General features: G+C 32.8%; 1 protein-coding gene across 2 annotated transcripts in view; it reads left to right on the top strand.

Annotated features, from left to right (window-relative positions):
- Positions 1 to 19,311, top strand: part of LOC126892118 (LIM homeobox transcription factor 1-beta) — an 82,203-nt gene that overhangs the window by 40,706 nt on the left and 22,186 nt on the right. For both annotated transcript variants that reach the window (XM_050661592.1, XM_050661591.1), the window contains exon 3: positions 8,281 to 8,479. In XM_050661592.1, coding sequence (XP_050517549.1) covers positions 8,281 to 8,479 — 199 coding nt within the window. The remainder of the gene's footprint in view (positions 1 to 8,280; positions 8,480 to 19,311) is intronic.

Below are 19,311 nucleotides of genomic sequence, written 5' to 3'. Positions count from 1 at the left end.
TAAATAAAAAAAAACGATTTTAACAGAAAATGCTTAAATTCTCTTGTTTTTTACAATGTAGAAACTTGAAACTTTTACGGATTGTAGCTAATGATATAAACTATACATAATTTCACTTTTTACGTTAATTGTTTACGTTATGCTTCATAAATAAACAATAAAGTTTCAAATTTTGAACGCTCATATATTTGTTTATATATAAATCGGCGTTTATTCGTGTCAAATCTCAATACGATACGAAACAAAACTTTAACCAAAACTCGAAATAAAAAAATTCGTGTTTTTATCGTATTCTTAGAAAAACCACCGGTAGAGACGTTTTGTGCTATAATTAACATTTGAATTCGTTTTGTCGTATTAATTAATTAATCGCTTTTCTTTAGTTCAATCGTTTGGGTCCAATCTTTGGACGTTAATTTGAGTGCCTTTTCTTCAATGCAAATGACTAAAAATTTGCAGACATATGCATTCGCGGGAACAATACACGAATAGTCAATAAAAAAAAAATTGTTTATTAATTGTTTAAATAAAAAACGATTTTAAGGGAAAATGCTTAAATTGTCTTGTTTTTTACAATGAGGAAACTTGGAACTTTTACAGATTGTAGCTAATTATATTAACTATACATAATTTCACTTTTTACGTTAACTGTTTACGTTATGCTTCATAAATTCATAAGTTAACAACAACTAGACAATTTTTTCTCTGTAATCGAGTGTTCTCGATATGGAATAGCCTTCCGGCTGAGGTTATAGATGCTCCATCTGTCAATATTTTCAAAAAGTGTACTTATTTATATTTATTTAGTTAGTTAGTTTGCTTAATATGAAACTATTGTAATGTAACCATTTAACATTCCATGCATACTATATAATTATTATCTTGTAATTTAATGGGCATATGGATCTTGCGACCCCTGCTCAAATTTAATGTATAATAATAATAATAAATAAACAATAAAGTTTCAAATTTTTGACCGTTTCCGACTACTTTTCATGTCTGTACATCATAATAACGTGTGATCCAAAATTATTGTCGCCATAGGTGGCTCTGAACGACAGAGATAGCTATACAGTGCATGTCTATTCTTAATTCAGAGATATACTTTCCAATTTACGTCAACTTAACAAGAAAAGTTAGGTTATATAGAGCTGTTGTTGGTTAGGGTGGAGCGAAATTTTTTTTTTCGTAATTCCCTAAAGCCTATGTGTGGAAAAGTTGCCTTTTACTACCAGTATTGACCAAAAAAAATCTCAGGTCAATCAACTTAAAACTTCTACTGCCCAAACCGCTTTGAAATTGGAATTTTCCCTATATTTAAAAATATATATAGAATATCTTATTATTGTCACTAATATCTTATGAATAATTATTACTGGATAATTACGTCAAGAAGGTATTACAAAACATTCCTAGAACCAAATAGCAACTCAATATAATGACCTTGAAACAATACTACATGCTCTTTGACACCGAATTGCGCCGGCTTAGCGCCAACGAGGCTAACAGGATTCCACGAACTCCGTCGCAATAAATCGGTTGTGGTCGTAGACCTATGTATCGTCTGCCCCCGCTGATTTATGTTGTTGAAATATTTTAGTTGTTTGGAAGCATTAGAGCAGTTAACGTATGTAAAAAATGTCTTTTACGCGAAGTGATTCATTGTGCCCTGTGTTTGGTGTACCAAAACCATTTAAGAACAATGTGTTGCCGACCTACGCGGATATTATTAAATGTTACTTATATCGTCGACAAGAAATTGTTGTACAACAAAGTAAACAAAGACCTAGTTTCGCTGATGATGTCTGTTCCCGTTTAATAAAAGACTTGAAAAACTTGTGACAGAAAAGTTCCATTTGTGTTGTATCAGACCAACAAATATTACATAAAATTCGAGAATACCACGGTAAATATCGTAACATAATGAAACGGCTAAAAAGGACGGTAAACTTAATAATTCAAAACAGGTTTGTTTTATTTAGAGAATTGGCCGAAAAGAAACTCTTTGATATATCTTTATGCAAATGTAAAGACATTTTAAGAACGTGAATTTCTAACCGACCAAAGAACTTCGTGTAAAATGGTAATCGGTAGAGTTGATCAAAAAACTACAAAAGTACTCGAAAAGAGATGGAAGCGTAAAAGTAAAACCGAGGAAAGGAGAATCAGGCATGATGAATATGATGATCAATACAAAGAATCTTTAATTGGCAGAGCATACCAGTCAGTGTCATCTAATCTAGAAGAAGAGACTTCAAACAACAGTTCATCAGAAGAAAATGTCATTAAATTAGAAGACAGGGTCGATACTCCTTCAACTTCTCAGATGAGAATAAAACTACCAAGTGTAGCACAGGCATGTGACAGAACGGGTGTTTCTGATAGGACGGCAGCAATTATTCTTGTTAGTGCAGCGTTAAAAGATATAGGAATAATTACTACAGAAGATTCATCAAAAATTGTCGACCGCAGCAAAATTCGTAAGCTCGATTTGAGCTCAAGAGAAAAGATAAAGAAGAAGGTTCTGAATTGGTATATGGAATATATTTTGATGGAAGAAAAGACCAAACGTTAGTTCAAACTAGTGAAGAAGTAAGTTTGTCCAAGAAAACGAAGATTGAGGAGCATATAGTCCTAGCTTCAGAACCAGGATCCAAATATATTGGTCATTTAACTCCTGCATCTGGCAATTCGCAAAGTATAAAGAAGAGCATTCTAGAATTTTTGGAGCATAATTTTGACGTTTCAAATTTGCAGGCTATAGGTTCTGATGATACAGCAGTAAATACTGGTAATAAGAATGAAATTATTAGACAGCTTGAGCTTTCGCTGAACGGTGAACAGCCGTTCGCTGTTCAGCCGAAAACAGTGAGAGAATTAGGCCTTAGAAGATTATTGAAGTGTAGGAAAACAGCAAACCAACAAGAAATACGGGAATTCAAATTGCCATCTTTAAATTTTTATGCTGAAGACTACATCGATATGATTGACTGGCAGTCGACAACAATAACAGAACCTCCCCTGACAAAATGTATTTCCAATGAAGAACTAGAAGAAATGATTTTAGATGTTCCAGCTGAAATTGAAATTCTAAAATATCCATGCCATACGCAAGCAGTGGAAAGGTGCATCAAATTAGTAACAGAAGCGTCAGTTGCTGTATGTGGAAATACAGCAAGGGATGGATTTTAAGGGCACGAATTGCTTCTAGAGCTAGTTTGCGAGTATTCGAGACAAAAAGTCAATATCTTCAAGTTTTTAATGAACATTAATCACAAAAGTACAAAAAAAGGGGAGAGAGGGCGGTGGAACTCGATATGCAGCTACCTCCACGCACTGAGTTCTGGGTTATTTTCATCAAAGATTACGAATTTTTTATGGAAATAAGCGAAGAGCTGCATCACGGCTTTTAAAAATATTTATCTTTAATTTTTTACATTTCACGGTCAAATGGGCAGTAGAAGATGGCAATATTTTAAGCCACTTTTTTTTTCTACAATAGACCATTATATTAGGCAACTTTTCCACATATAGGTCAATTGATTTAAGGATATTTTTTTTTCGAGCCAGTTTTCACTCCACCCTATTGTTGGTAGACATATACAGCATCGTGTTTGATTTTATTTATTATTGTTACTTATAATTTTGTGAATTCTTTTTATTTTTGATTAAAGTTCTGTGTTAAAGGTTTTGACTGATTTTTTGTTTTATAATGTTAATCAAAATTAATTGATAAACCAATGATATAAATTCAGGTTAAAACAAGACATATGTAATTTCTTGCAGGGCTAGCTTTGATCCCAATAATTGTGGATCGCTCGGTATGTTTTATACATATTTGAATAAACATGACGATATATTTTAATGTTTGAAAAGTGTAAGACTAAAAAGTAAAAAATAAAAAAGTATGAAAAAAATATTTTTTTCTACAACCGTGTTAAAAATGAAATTTTTAGCACTCCATACGAGCGTTAAAAATGCTACTTTAATGCACTAGTATGGTCGAAGCGAAGATCGGTGGGATATGTGCATTTTATCAATGAAATTCGATATTTTTATGATATTCCAGAAGCCGCTACAGATAAAATGTTTTAACAACCTATTAATCATTCATAATTACTCGACGGATATTAGTACAGTTAAAATAATTAAGACTCTAACCGGACAATGATGATTTAATGAGTAAAATTTAAAGTTTTTTTTTACTTTAATGACAAAAAAAGTAAGCCCATTAGCAGAACCCAATTAGAAATTATTTTGCACATCTTATTTAAAACATTATTTCGTTGAAAAATCTCATTTTTGTTGGCAAAAAAAATATATTAATTTGTTTGGACTAAATTACAGTTGTGTTTATCTTAAAAAGGATACGTTACTATCAACTTTCACACAATGTTGCCAAACTGAATTTTGTTATTTTGGGTGTAAATTTTTTCCACGGATCTCCGAGGGTACAATACTTTAAAATTTTTAAGAGACTGCAGTTCGTATTGACCGTATAGGCAATTTTAACCGTAATGTCAAAAAAAAACTAAAAAGTCAAGTTTAAGTAAAAGTTTTTGTAGGTCCTGTAATTACGTTTGTAGAAAAAATATTGTATGATATGCGTGTTAAAAAGTATATTTTTAAGGCACTCATGTGAATTGCAGAACTCGCTTTCGCTCATTCTGCAAACTTTCACATGCGTGCCTTAAACGTGTACTTTTAACACTTATATCATAAATAACTATTAAGAAACGCTTTTCTTTAGTTAAGAGTGACTAAAATTAAACATATTATAAAAAAATCAACTAAAAAGCAAAAAATAAAAAAAAATGAAAAAATCTAACACATTCGTTAAAGAAAAGCGTAGGGCGAAAACCGTTTATTCGATGAAGACGCGCCACGCTTTTCTTTGACGAATGTGTTAAATTTTTTCAATTTTTTTTATTTTTGCTTTTTAGTTGATTTTTACTTTATCGTACTATATACGTAGTATAGTATAATAGATAAAGTTATAGGATCGTGCAAAAAAAAATTTTTCAGATTTCACTTTTTTTCGACGTTTTGAGTCCCCCTGAGTCTAAAAAGCAAATAAAAAAACATGTCGGAAGTATGTACGTACGTACGTACGTACGTACGTATGTACGTACGTACGTACGTATGTACGTACGTACGTATGTCGCCACCGCCCAGCAAAAACTACCGAACCGATTTTGATGAAATTTGGTATAAGTTTAAGAGAATTTTGTCGAGAAACTAAGCTTTGAAAAAAAAACCTCTCAAAGGGGGGCCGAAATAGGGGGGTTATTTAGGGCCCATTTTTGCAAATTTTGACCGAAATGAATGAAATTCAACTCAAAGTAAGATCATCGATAGGTAAATAAAAATACGGAATTTGACATTTCCAAATTCAAAATGGCGGCCAACATGGCCGACCGCCCACCCGACACATTTCCCTACCTATCTAAAAACTTGTTTAAGATAAGTTTAATTTGAAAAAGTCGTTATATAGCCTAAAGATGGGGCTATAAGAAGGATGTTATCGTTTTTCAGAAAAAGTTACGGGTTGCCTATATTTAAGGGGTCAAAATTTGACATAAATTTGAACTAGATTTTCTCAAAAATAGCTCCAAGGAATTTTTTTATTTTTTGACATATTTTTGATATCCTATCGTTAAATTGAATGACATTAGTCAGATTTCTTAACTCCCCATAGGAGAAGAGTTATGAATTTTTTATAAAAAAATATTTGAGTGCCCGTAACTTCCTTCTTAATAGAAACTAAAATTTGAAATTTTGCAGACATATATGGTACTTTATTATCTATTATCACAATAAATTTTACCAAAAATATGGCTTCCGGTTGAACCGGAAATAAATAATAAATCTTAATTTTTTAGATACGCCCTGTATATTTTTAAATGTTTTGAAAGAATGCAAAATTACCTTTCCAATGGCATAAAATTCATTGCTGTAGCTCAAAAACTCAAAAAGTTACGCTAAATAGAAATTTTGCTTTAATCTTATGTGTGTCCTCTCTCACGCGATCATAGGAGAGCATTATTGTAGGGCAGTCAATGAGGGTATTTGGCTCCGAATTCCATCCTACTACATTGATGTACTTGATATTTTCACAGTAAGTAGGGAATAGCTCAAGAAACAAAATCTACCCTATATACTATGGCGCTTTTATCTTGGGGCGGTTCCCACTTCTTCAAGGGGGTGGAAAATTTGTTGGTCAAAATAAGCACGGAAGTGGCTAAAGAACCTATTTCTAAGCAAAAACTGGTCTATATATTTTTTGAGAACTCAATACTTTTTGAGTTATGCGTAGTTGAAAATTGGCCATTTTCATTGAAAAATGACACCTTTTCGGACGGATTTTTTGTGAATACCTTAAAAACTATGCATCGAACTAAAAACACTATATAAAACATTTTTTAGATTATAAATAATAAAGAGATTCGTTCCTTCGTAAATGTTCTATTTATAATACAAAAAGAGATATGGTAGGTGAAAATAGTTTGTTTTTTGGTGCATGCTCAAATTGGTGTATTCAACTTGAAATAACAGAGGAACGGTAGGTTTTAGGTGTATGATGCTACCAACACCTTTTGTAGTGTTTGAAAAGGCCTTTAAAACGAGCACCGTTAAATGCCGGTTACATACAAATTAAGCGAGATATGGTGCAAAAAAAATATATGACTAATGTACTTTAAGGAAAAATGAAAAGTATATACATTTAACTCCCCATCCACCATAATTTAAATGCATTGTTTTTCTTTTGCAATACCTTTTAATATAGTGTTATTTCTACTTTCAAAAAGTTGAACGGATTTAAAATGAATGGTTTTTGTAAAAAATGTGATCAAATTATAAAATGAATTTTTAAATTTTCTTAAAAATCTTCCTTTTTCTCCATGTAATTCGAAAATAAAAATATTTCACCCCTGAGAAGTGGTGGGAACCGCCCCCATGATAAAAGCGCCATAGTATATAGGATAGACTTTGAATTAGGAGATTGGGCTACTCCCAAAATTTCATTAAAATCCATGCAGTAGGATAGAATTTGAAGATAATATCTTGTTCTTAATATCGCGCATTGACTAGCGTAATCCTGTTCCGAGGCATAATCCTGTTTCTATGAGCTATGGTTTTAACGTCTATCAGTAGGGTGCTAACCTGGCTGTAGACCCCCTCCTCCTTTATCCGGGCTTGGGACCGGCAACAGTTCTGTGAGCTACTCGATCACACCAAACAAAACTGCAGGCGGAGTTTAACCATATAACCAGAATGGGGGAGACACGTGTGGTCAAAATAGCACGAGATAAATCACCAATCGGCAGAAGAAGTATCGGCCGACCGCGCAAAAGATGGAGCGACAACCTTCCATAGAGGTATCAATCCGCCAATGAACAAGCAGAATTGCTTATAAAGAGGAAGAAGAAGAAGAAGAAGACTAGCGTAATCGAAATAGAATGAAATGCAAATATTGTAAACTATTAATTTCTCAGAAAAATGAACTAATTTGAAATGAAAGTATGACTATAATATTCTATTGATGCAATAATCTATACATCTATAGTGTATCCCCGAAATATGGCATCGAACATTTTCTCAAATGCAGGAATTAATGATGCGTGGAACCATAAAATACTTTCAAGTACAGAAAGTGTTTCTAAAATATCAAAATAACGAGTAACTTTGTTATTTTTATAGAATGCCAGTATCTAGTACCATAACGATAATAGATCGGTACGATAAAGTTCTCGGGCGGCCCATCGAACATTTTCTCAAATGCAGGAATTAATGATGCGTGGAACCATAAAATACTTTCAAGTACAGAAAGTGTTTCTAAAATATCAAAATAACGAGTAACTTTGTTATTTTTATAGAATGCCAGTATCTAGTACCATAACGATAATAGATCGGTACGATAAAGTTCTCGGGCGGCCCTTCCGTCCAGCGTTTTTTATTATATGTTTAATTTTAGTCACTCGTAACTAAACAAAAGCGTTTCTTAAAAATATTTTTTTCATACTTTTTTATTTTTATAAATATTTATTTACTAATAATAAAATTGTTTTCTATTAGTGAGGGTATGAGTATATATATGGTCATAATTGATCTTAGATAATGTCAAATGTTGCCAAAGTTTCGCAGAACTTTCGAAAAAGGGCATGATCTCCCGAAGTTATATTGATAACGCGCTACTGTAGGCTCTTAAGGGTTATTCATACTGTACCTATACTTACTGTCAGATATATATTTTTTACACGCTTTTCTTTTTTAATGTAGATAGCAGTATAATAAAATGTGAGAAGACTTACGAAATGTGCGAAGGATGCGGCCACAAAATCCACGATAGGTACCTGATGCGAGTAGCAGATTCAAGCTGGCACGAACATTGTCTCTGCTGTTCGATATGTGGAGTACTGCTGTCCCATTCGTGTTACACTAGGAATACCAAACTTTATTGCAAGGCTGATTATGATAGGTAAGCAATTAATTTTATATTTTTTTAACTGATGAGAAATATCTGTTTATAGTCCAGGAACCAAAGCTTTTCACCTCGCAATTTTTACAGAATGGATCAATTTGCTTGAAAATTTGAGAATAAGTAGTGGCTAGTCCAAGGATCAAAATCTATATGATTCCACCCCATCTCGGGGGTGGAAATTTTTTATTATATTTTGATCGCAAAAGTTAATAAAAACATTCATTCTAAGCAAAAAATGTTTTTCTGATAAAATTAATAGCTTTTTATTTATTCGCTATCAAAAGTGTTAGTTTTATATCTAAAAAATCAATGTTTTTCGATGGTATACTCATTTACGATTCACTCAATTTTTGCCATAGAACAAATTTTATCAAACCAAGTTCTTGGGAATTAAATTACCTACAATTTCATATTTAAATATTTTTTTGTATCTCTGATGCTAATATTCCTATTCTGAAGAAAATGGCATTTTTTACCAAATTACAAACATTCGTTATCCGCTTTAAACTTCAGTTTTTTTTAAAACTAATCATTCTAAGGCAGCCAAACTTCTAGAATCTATTAATAATACATAAATAAAGAAAAATAAATAAGGAAAATGACTAAAAACACCGCTAACTTACATTATTATGCTTCCAATTGGATTTCTCCTTTTTTTTTCAAAAAAAATATATTGATTTTTTAACCGTAACTTTTATATTTTTTATCTTAGAAAGTTCGTTAAAAAATAATTTGTAGGTTTTTACAAGATCTATACGGCTATTAATATTAAATCCTTTTAAAATTCTCAGGCACAAAAAGAGGTGCCATTGAAAGGGTTGGTAAAGGTGATTTTTGCATGATATTACAAGTTTTAATTGTGAATAGCTCACTCAATTTTTGCAAACCAAGTTCTTGGTAATTAAATAAGCTACAATTTCATATTTACATATTTTTTCGTATCTCTGATGCTAATCTTTCTATTCTGAAGAAAAAGGAATTTTTTACCAAACTACAAAAACTCGTTATTCGCTTTTAACTCCATTTTTTTAAACCAATACATAAATCAAGAAAACCAAATCAGGTCAATGACAAATTTTAATTGGGGTGGTGATTAGGGGGTTGTTCACGATCACTTTTTTGCTGAAAAACATAGGGACTGACATTCTTTTCATTATGTCACTTAATTTTTTTAGCTAGAGATTTTTTTTATTTCTGGAGATACATATTTTTAAATACTTTAAATTAGTTTCAACAAGTTATCCTCGAAAAATGCATAGTTTTCCCGTTCTTTGACTTTGAAACTACAATATTTAGCATTTGACGAAGAAGAGCCAACATATAATAAAGTATAGCTCGATTACTATTGGTCTTAAGGAAAATAAAAAAAAAACGGTTTTGTTTATTTTTTCAAAAGGTACATTTTTGTTAAGTAAAGTTGTTTTGACAAAACGAAAACTTTTTGAGTTATTAGCAGAAAACTGATTAAAAACATTGATTTTTTCGATATAAAGCTAACACTTTCGATAGCGAATAAATAGAAAACTATTAATTTTATCAAAAAAATGTATAGAACGTTTTTTGTTTATTATGAATGTTTTTACCAACTCTTGCGGTCAAAATGTAATAAAAATTTCCACCCCGAGATGGGGTGGCAACCACCCCATGGTAAAAGCGCCTTTTGGCATGATATAGATTTTGATCCTTGGACTATCCACTACTTATTCTCAAATTTTCAAGCAAATCGATCCATTCTGTAAAAATTGCGAGGTTTTGCCCTATTTTAAGCTTCATTACTTGGACTATTATAAAGGTTACACAATAACTTAAACTGATTAGTCCTTCCGTTTTGTAAGTTTAAGAAAATCTTATGTGAAAACAATATCACATTGAGACTTAAAATTATATTAGCAAATGAGACTTTGCTTTTACCTATATGGTGTCGAAGGTTGGACTTTAACTGATACACTTCTCAATAATCTGTAAGCGTTTGAAACCTGGGTGTATCGGAGAGTCCTAAAAATAAGTTGGGTAAATAGAGTTCTTAACCAGGTTGTTTTGCAGCGGATGGGAAAAGTTACGGAAGTGGTCAGAACAGTTAAACATCGTAAACTGAAATATTTTGGCCATGTTATTCGTCAGCCAGAGAGATATAATATACTTCATTTAATAATACAATAGTCCATTAAAATGTTACATTTTTTAGACCGTACCTTGCATTTCTTAGAGGAGTCAATTTTATTTCTTTAATGTGTAGGGGGGATCAGTAGAAGCTTAAGTTCAAGTTTTTGGGGTCGCCATCCTTGTCCCCCGGTCGCCATCTTGGAAATGGGGTGCAAAGGGGTTTCGCGCTATATCTCGTAAACTACCAACCCTACCTACGGAAAATCTAATTAAGCATAAAATGTAGCAAATTAAATTTTACACAATTTTGTCTCCATTACTTTTTATCGTCAAGTGACCAAAAAATAGATATAACCAAAAATATATAAATTTTTTTTAACAAGTTTCCTTTTGGATGTTCTTTTTTTCATCAACTTTTTTTCAGTTCATTTTAAAATAAAACAACATTATAGCAATTTTGTAGAGGGTTTTTCAGCGAACAATTTCCACTATAAAGTTGTTTAATTCTATTTATTTATATATAGGTCTGGATCCCGCGTATGAAAAAAAAGTTGATTAATAGCAAGCTGAAAATTTGTTAATAGCTTAAGGGTGTCTAGTCGGATAAACTTTGATATATGGGAACACCGTAACAGGGGTAGTTTTAATTGTGGAACAGGTTAAAAATTTGGAACGGTCAGACCACGAAAATGGCACATTTATTTTGTCCGACAGAACAGACTTAAACTCTCCGAACAGAGATTAAACTCTCATGCAAAAATCAGACTGCTATTTATCACCTGTCATAATTCCTGTCATTTGACATATTCTACATGTTCCACTCATTAAAACGCCCATTTGGTGATAAATAGCAGTCTGATTTTTGCATGAGAGTTTAATCTCTATTGGGAGAGTTTAAGTCTGTTCTGTCGGACAAAATACATGTGCCGTTTTCGTGGTCTGACCGTTCCAAATTTTTAACCTGTTCCACAATTAAAACTTCCCCTGTTCCAGTGTTCCCATATATCAAAGTTTGTCCGACTAGACACCCTTAAGCTATTAACAAATTTTCAGCTTGCTATTAATCAACTTTTTTTTCATACGCGGGATCCAGCCCTAATAGGTTTTACAGCGCTCCAAACTTGACCAAATTCTCGAATGCTCATAGGGATACAATAAAAACAAAAGTTAGGCTTACTTTTCTAACTATAAGTATATATTTTTTATTCATACAATTTATTATGATTTTAACATTTCTATGCTATTATTAATCTGTTTTTGACCTTTCTTCCCACTATAAAACTTATAACTCTAAGCATATATTTTATAGAAAAGGCCCAAGAAGTTGTTTGAGGACAAATTCGCCGCTTCAGAAGAAGAATGACGCAACCGCAAAATGCAAAATTCACAAAGTGGTCAGGTCGAAGAAGAACGTCAAGGCATAGAAACCTGAAAGATTGTTTAAACAGAGATCCTCTGCATCCCTTTTTCAAGCTGCCGTCGACAAAATTAGTACGTATAGCAAATTAGCAAATTTAATAGCCAATGCACTGTAATTGATCATGGCACGGAAAAAAGAAGAAAAAGGAATACGATTTTTTAAATTTGAAGGTATTACAAATAAATGCCCTTTTTAGAGATATCACCACGATCATCATTGGCTCTACAACACATAGTGGGTTTCAGCCTGTTCTATTAGTATCAGCAGACCATCGTGCTCTGGACCTACCTCTGCTCCTCACTATATCCGGTATTTGGTTATAAATGACATAACCTCACTAATGCGTTTCGACAGTTCCATCTCGTTCAATCTCCCTACAGAGTCTAGCCACCGCAGCCTGCTTATTTTGATGAATCTACCATTACTGGGTTCACAATAAAGGCGGTAAAGCTCTTACAGCTATTATAGCGTCGATGCCAAAGGGATACAGTCTGCTATAATAATTAGTAATGCGGGTCAAACTAACGTCAGAACGTGTATGTATCGATTTGTAAATTAGTGCCGAAATTTGTAATTATTACTGTAAATACTAGTTATCAAAATTAGTTTTCGCTTAAATAGTGACTAATAACAATTGTGTTAAGTGTTAATCATCAAGAACAAGCTGTAACTTCTGTCAGTAAGAGATGTTTTACTTAATAATCTTCCAACTTAAACACATACAGTGTCAAACTGTCAATAGTTTTTCACTGTTGCTATCCCGTCCCAACGGACGCCAACGGTTAGGCAACCAGTATTGGAGTGATGTATCCAAGGTTATCACTTATTTCCAGACATCCAAAGCGTTAATATAAACAAATTCAAGTTACTTTTGACTACATGAGTAACAATTTAAATCAATGTTCCCCCACTGTTAGCAACACCATGGCTGGATCCAATTCTTCCAGTAATCTTACTAGTTCATATGCAACTGCTACTATAACTAAACAACGTCCGAATTATCCCAAGAAGACCGAAGGAATTTTATAATTAGTTGTTCGTCTCTATATTATCCAATTATTATATATCCAATTTTTTTTCTTCATCATTTTTACCTAATGTTATTTAATATTTAGAAATTAACTGTTATAATATTAAGTTTTAAGTCCTTATTGTAATTAATTATTGTATAAGCTGGGCATTATACAGTCCTCGGCCTGTAGTTGTGATCAGAACTCTTACGGAGATCTAAATCATATATTTTTCGGTTGCAAAAAACATTTAAAAAAATCCAATGATTTAATTCGTACACTTATTGAAATGAAATATTTTCTTCCATTAAATCTCACACACATTTTGTTAGCTGCCAATAAAAACACCTTGGAACTTTTAGTAAATTTTATTAAAGAAAATAAAATACAAATTTAAAACGGCATAACCCACATCTCTGTAGTTATACTATAAGAAAATTCCTTTTACAACTTTCTGTGGCAAATGGACTTGATTCCATGCCATTATCTTTCCACACACACACACACACACACACACACACACACACACACACACACACACACACACACACACACACACACACACACACAATTATTGTATAACCAATATTGTTTGTGTCAATGGCCATTGCTGCCGAGACACATAAATTTAAATAAAAAAAAATGAGTAATGCCACCTATGGAGCAATTTTCACAGATATACTTCTAATTCCACGCCACTTCAACTGATACAGTGATGGAGGAGAAAATATATTGAAGAATAGTTGTGAGTTGTGATAAGTTAATAAACAACTGCATTAAAATTGAGAGAACAAATGATCAGATGTGTCAAATAAACGATCATCTGTAAGAATAAAAATGTATAGCAAAAACACCAATTCGGGAAAGCTAAAAAATGGAAATGAAAGTTAAAATTAATAAATCCCAATACATGGAAATCTCGAGAAAAAAAGGAATAAATACCAGGGGCTCTTTTAAATTAGAGGTGGAGGATATATCAGTTGTAGAATGCAAGAAGGTGGACGAATTGTACGTAGGTACCCTTATTGACTAGACATGCAAGGAAGAAATTGCATCTTTCTGTGGATCTTTTACCCGCTGTGTTTCCTTCACCTATTATTCGTTCCATGCCTTCTTTCCTTCTAGTTTTATGTCCAGAATATTTTGGTTGATAGTTCTGGCGAGTCTAGTTTTTACTTTCTTTAAGTTCTTCTTGAATTATTTGATGTGTGGTCCGTGGTATGCGCAACATTCTACGATAGGCCCACAATTTCAAATGCCATTATACGCTTTGGATCGCCTTTTTGGATGGTTCATTATGACATATACATACATATGTACTTCTATTTCCACGTTAGTTCAACTAATACTATAATGAGGGGAATATATATTGAGGAATAGTTGTGACAAGTTATTAAACAATTGAAAGAATTTCGACTCGATTTAAGTTCTCTGTTTAACCCAGGTATGACAATACCAAAAGGCACCGTTAGGAAAATATTCCAATTTACAGTTCAGAGAACCTGTATGAAACGAGTCTGTGCACTCTAATACAGAGTATGGCATTAGTAAAATAAGAAAATTTACGGTTTCGTTTTGATTTAAATCTGTCTCCCTCCATCCTCCGATAGTACTATTTCTAGGTCTACCTGTTGTCAAGGAGGCTCACTTATTCCCCGTTAGAGGGCGTTCTAACCATACTGCGATATAAATAGTTTTAATTTATATCGAGAAACTACGGTCGTGTTGGTGTAAATTTATCTTTCTCAGAGCCTCCTTAATAACAGGTAGACCTAGAAATAGTACTATCGGAGGATGGAGGGAGACAGATTTAAATCAAAACGAAACCGGAGATTTTCTTATGTTATTAAACAATTGCATTAAAATTTCAAAAAGTACAAATTATGAACAGATGTTGCAAATAAACGATCATCCGTTCTGAGTAAAAACGCATCCTGAATACATTTTTCTCGGAATCTGCCACAAAAGCAATTTTTAATATCCGGCTACAAAATAACGCAGGAATTGAAGAAAAGAAAAAGCGAAAGAAAAATCATTTGCTATTTCCATAAAATACAACAAAAAGAGAAAATCGAAACGGCGGAGCTTTTTTGAAAAGAAAAACGCGGAAAACTCTATTCTTTATTACAATCGACTAGGGAGCTTTCTATATACACGGCGCGCCGTTCGCTCTCCCCCTTTACCCCCTTTTTGCTCGCGATATGAGTTCGGAAAAGCGTTGAAGCGGATCCAATAAAGGCCTTCTATGGCCTTTAAGGGATCTCCGAGATAAATCGGGGATGCGGATGTTGCCTCGCGGTGTGTATATACAATACATTGTGTATATTGTATAGACTTTCTGGCATTATGGCTTGTTATAAAATGAAAAATTTTATCCCGGTAGCTTTTTTGGTGCTTCAATTCATCTAGTAACAATGTCGGTGCTTGTTTTATTGCTAGATATTATATTTACGAAGATTGTATATATTAATTGACAATGTACAGCTGGTCCAAAAAAAACTGATACGACTCTTGAAGCGTATTTTGTAGAAAATTGAGCAGTGTACTTTCTTCTTCTTCTTCTTTTTGTTTTTGGTGTCACTGCAAGGCAATTACCAGCACGATTTATAGGCGATCTTGATGTAGTCTGGCTCGTAAGCCATATCAAAATCGCTGACTATGTTCTTGTAAAAAGTCTTTGATGAGTTGTGATATAATGAATATGAGTTTAATTATATTTAATTTATTATATTTTGAAAGATAAATACTTATTATTTACATACTGTCACTGTCACTGCCAAATCTTAAAATTTGTCAGATAACTTCAACCTCAAAAATGTCAACCTCAATATTTAATTTATTATATTTTGAAGGATAAATACTTATTAGTTACATACTGTCACTGTCAGTGCCAAATCTTAAAATTTGTCAGATAACTGCAACCTCAAAAATGACTGTTTGTTTGTTTATTTTATTATTTGTCTGTCATAATAAATATAATAAACTGTCAGACCAATCATACACTGCTCAAAATGATCAAATCTTACTATGGTAGGGGAGCCCAAGCGGGGATTTTTGCAGTTACTCGAGCGCGTCAGATTATCATATGGGGAGAAACCTGGTACCCTGCAGATGTACCTCTACCATAATATATTGGCTCTTAACACAGGGGAGTTCGTTAAGAGGGGCCCGAAAAAAAGAATCTATCTTTAAAAAAACTCGAAATTGTCAGATTAAGATAAGGCAAGTTAAGTGCATGCAAAAGAGTGTATATTTCAAAAATCTGACGATTTGAGCCGGGCGTAAGGAAATGGGGGAGTCCCAAAGTTTCACAAGAAAAAAGCGTATATTTCGCGAAATGAATGACAAATCGAAAAACTAAAAAATATGTTCTCAATATTTTTTAAAAATCTATCGAATTATACCAAACATGACTTCCCACGGAGAGGGGTGGGGGGTAAATTTAATATTTTAAATACGAATCCCGCGATATTTCGCGAAATGAACATCAGATCGAAAAACTGTAAAATACACTTATTCAATATTTTTAAAAAATCTATCAAATGGCACCAAACACGACCCCCCACGGACGTGGGGTGAGAGGTTACTTTATAATCTTAAATAGGAGCCCCCATTTTTTTATTGCAGATTTGGATTCCTTACGTAAAAATAAGTAACTTTTATTCGAAATATTTTTTCGAATTATGGATAGATGGCGTTATAAGCGGAAAAAACGATTGTTGGAAATGGAAAATTAAATTAAAAAATGGCAAGCGCCCACTAAAATGGGAAACTTTACTTAACTTTTTTTGGTTTTAGGACCTACTCTTCACAACCCAATAGGTCCCCATAGCGCTCGAGTGACTGCACATTTAGCATACTTTGCTCCCCTACCATAAGAGTCGTATCAGTTTTTTTAGGAACCAGCTGTACCTACTCAAATACGTAAACAATTTGAGCTCATTTCCATTTTTAATAATCCGGTATAGAATAATTGGAAGAATTATATGGAAGGGTACAAATACCATATGGAGAAGCAGTATCTGTGTATAAAAGCAAAGAAGATATTTAACAATTTATATAAAATACAGGGCCATAGAGCTACTTCGTCTTCTTCTTCACGTGCTATATCAGAATTATGCGACGTTGGCAATCACCATTGAGCAGGCTTTTCTGTCTTCTGCAACATGGAATAATTTTGTTGTTCTGCTTTTGATATCTGAATCTATTCACAAATATATTTTATCCAAGAAACTTGTTTTCTTCCTACACTTCTACGGCTCTCTATTTTGCCTTTAAGGATCAATTGTAATATTCTATATCGATTTCCCCTCACTATATTGTTATGATCTGCTCTCTATTACTTTGATATTAATTATTATTTACTTGATCAATTATTTAATTAACGCAAATCATACATAAAAATTAAGAAAGAATCTTAGGGTGCCTTTTTATAATATAAAAAAATGTCTAAATTATCTTATGTTATACTTATCTTCTCTCGTGGTTTCAGTATCTCTTAGTTGATCCTTATCGGGATAAAATAGGAAAAGGAAATAAATAGAAAAATCATAAATAAAAACATACAATTACCTTTATTATCTAAAGCAATGTTTTGTAAATTTATCAATTAAATTCTGTGGGCATAACTGTCCAAAAGAAACTTTTACCATATAAATTAATCTAATTCAAACAAATATTTATCGCTTTGTTCTTGATACCATTAATAAACCCAGCTAAACAAACAAATTTGGTATTCGCAAAATTACTTATACTTCCTATTAAATTTTTGAAATGTTGGAATCTTAAATTCATATGCTTTTACGTAAAAAAATTAACTTCTGAATATAAAAAAAATCTATCACATAGGTTATTGCCTGACCTTTTTGATTCACACACAATGATGTCTCCTCTTGACCCAAACAGCTCCTCCTTGTTGATTATGTTAGGCTACCAATCAAAGCCCTCTCCGTTCTCAGCAAACAATCCAGCAGGATACCAGCAACTATTTCTCCAAAACACAAGCCAGGCTTCATTTGACCAGGACTCGTTCAATAAACTCCAAACCTCTCTCCTCTCTTTCTCTCAACAATAATCTCCTGAGACCCAAGTATATTTTTTACTTGTTGTCACAAATAATTTTTATAATGATAATTCTTGTAACTTACTCTCTTGGACTGTACATAATCAAAGAGGTATTTCTTCTCGATTTGATTTGTCTCTCGTACCACTTTTCGGCTACTCCCACTATCAAAACAAAACACTAGTACTTGCTTCTAAACTACTCACGAAAACTTTTGACTGCTCTTTCTGGATGCCAGTAACACAATGAATTCCTCTTTTCAAAACTATCTCAACATTCAAACAAAACTTTCCCCATTCCAAATTTCCAAACCAATCAGAAACATTTCTCTCTCCACCTCCCTCTGTTTCACTCGAAAAACCCAGTCATTCTTTCAAACAATACTTCTACTCAAAACTAATGACTTTTCGGAAATTATCTAAATATTCCTGTCATTAAACAAACATATTTAAAATTCCAATTCTCTTTACCTCTATTTTTCTAAAAACTAATAATTACATCTACCTGTGGATTTCCCTTTTCCGTAATAAACAATCGGTTTAAAATTATAATCCTAAATAACTTTCCCTTCACTTTTATTTACAAAAATGTTTTTAATTCTTCATGGAAAACTTATTAAAAGAGAAACCCACTTTGCGTGAAAGCTAACTTCTAATAAATATTTACAAATCAATATACAGGGTGTATCAAATTTATGTGCCCGCGTTATTTTAAAAAATTAAATTTTTATTCTATCTTTGATTGATAAATTGAAACACTGAATATGTATGTCAGTATGTCCCAGATAAGACATTTTACGATGTTTAACAGTCCTTAACAGTTCTCTATTTTTGTTGACCCTCCATTGTCTTAGTAATTAACTGAGATGATTATTTCAAAGAAATGTCTTCATTTTCATAACAGGGCGAACAATCACAGGCGTTTGAAACACATGTTGGGCTGCAACAGGGAGATGCGCTGGCGTGTCTCCTTTTTAACATACCTCTGGAAAAGGCGGCCAGAGATGCCCAAATAGACAACAGAGGCAATATTTTTAATAAATCATCCCAAATTTTGGCATATGCAGATGATGTGGACCTAGTTGCCCGCACAACACGCAAGCTCGAAGAAATGTATACCACCTTCTCAAATGTCTCAAAAATATGGGCCTGCAAGTAAACGAGAAGAAAACTAAGATGATGGCATCAATACCCAACAACAGAGTAAGAGACATCGGTCACCAATTCACGGTTGA

The sequence above is a fragment of the Diabrotica virgifera genome, chromosome 9, assembly GCF_917563875.1.
Source record: "Diabrotica virgifera virgifera chromosome 9, PGI_DIABVI_V3a".
Classification (NCBI taxonomy): domain Eukaryota; kingdom Metazoa; phylum Arthropoda; class Insecta; order Coleoptera; family Chrysomelidae; genus Diabrotica; species Diabrotica virgifera.
The sequence above is the reverse complement of the archived record's forward strand: the minus strand, read 5'-3'. Positions and strand labels throughout refer to the sequence as shown.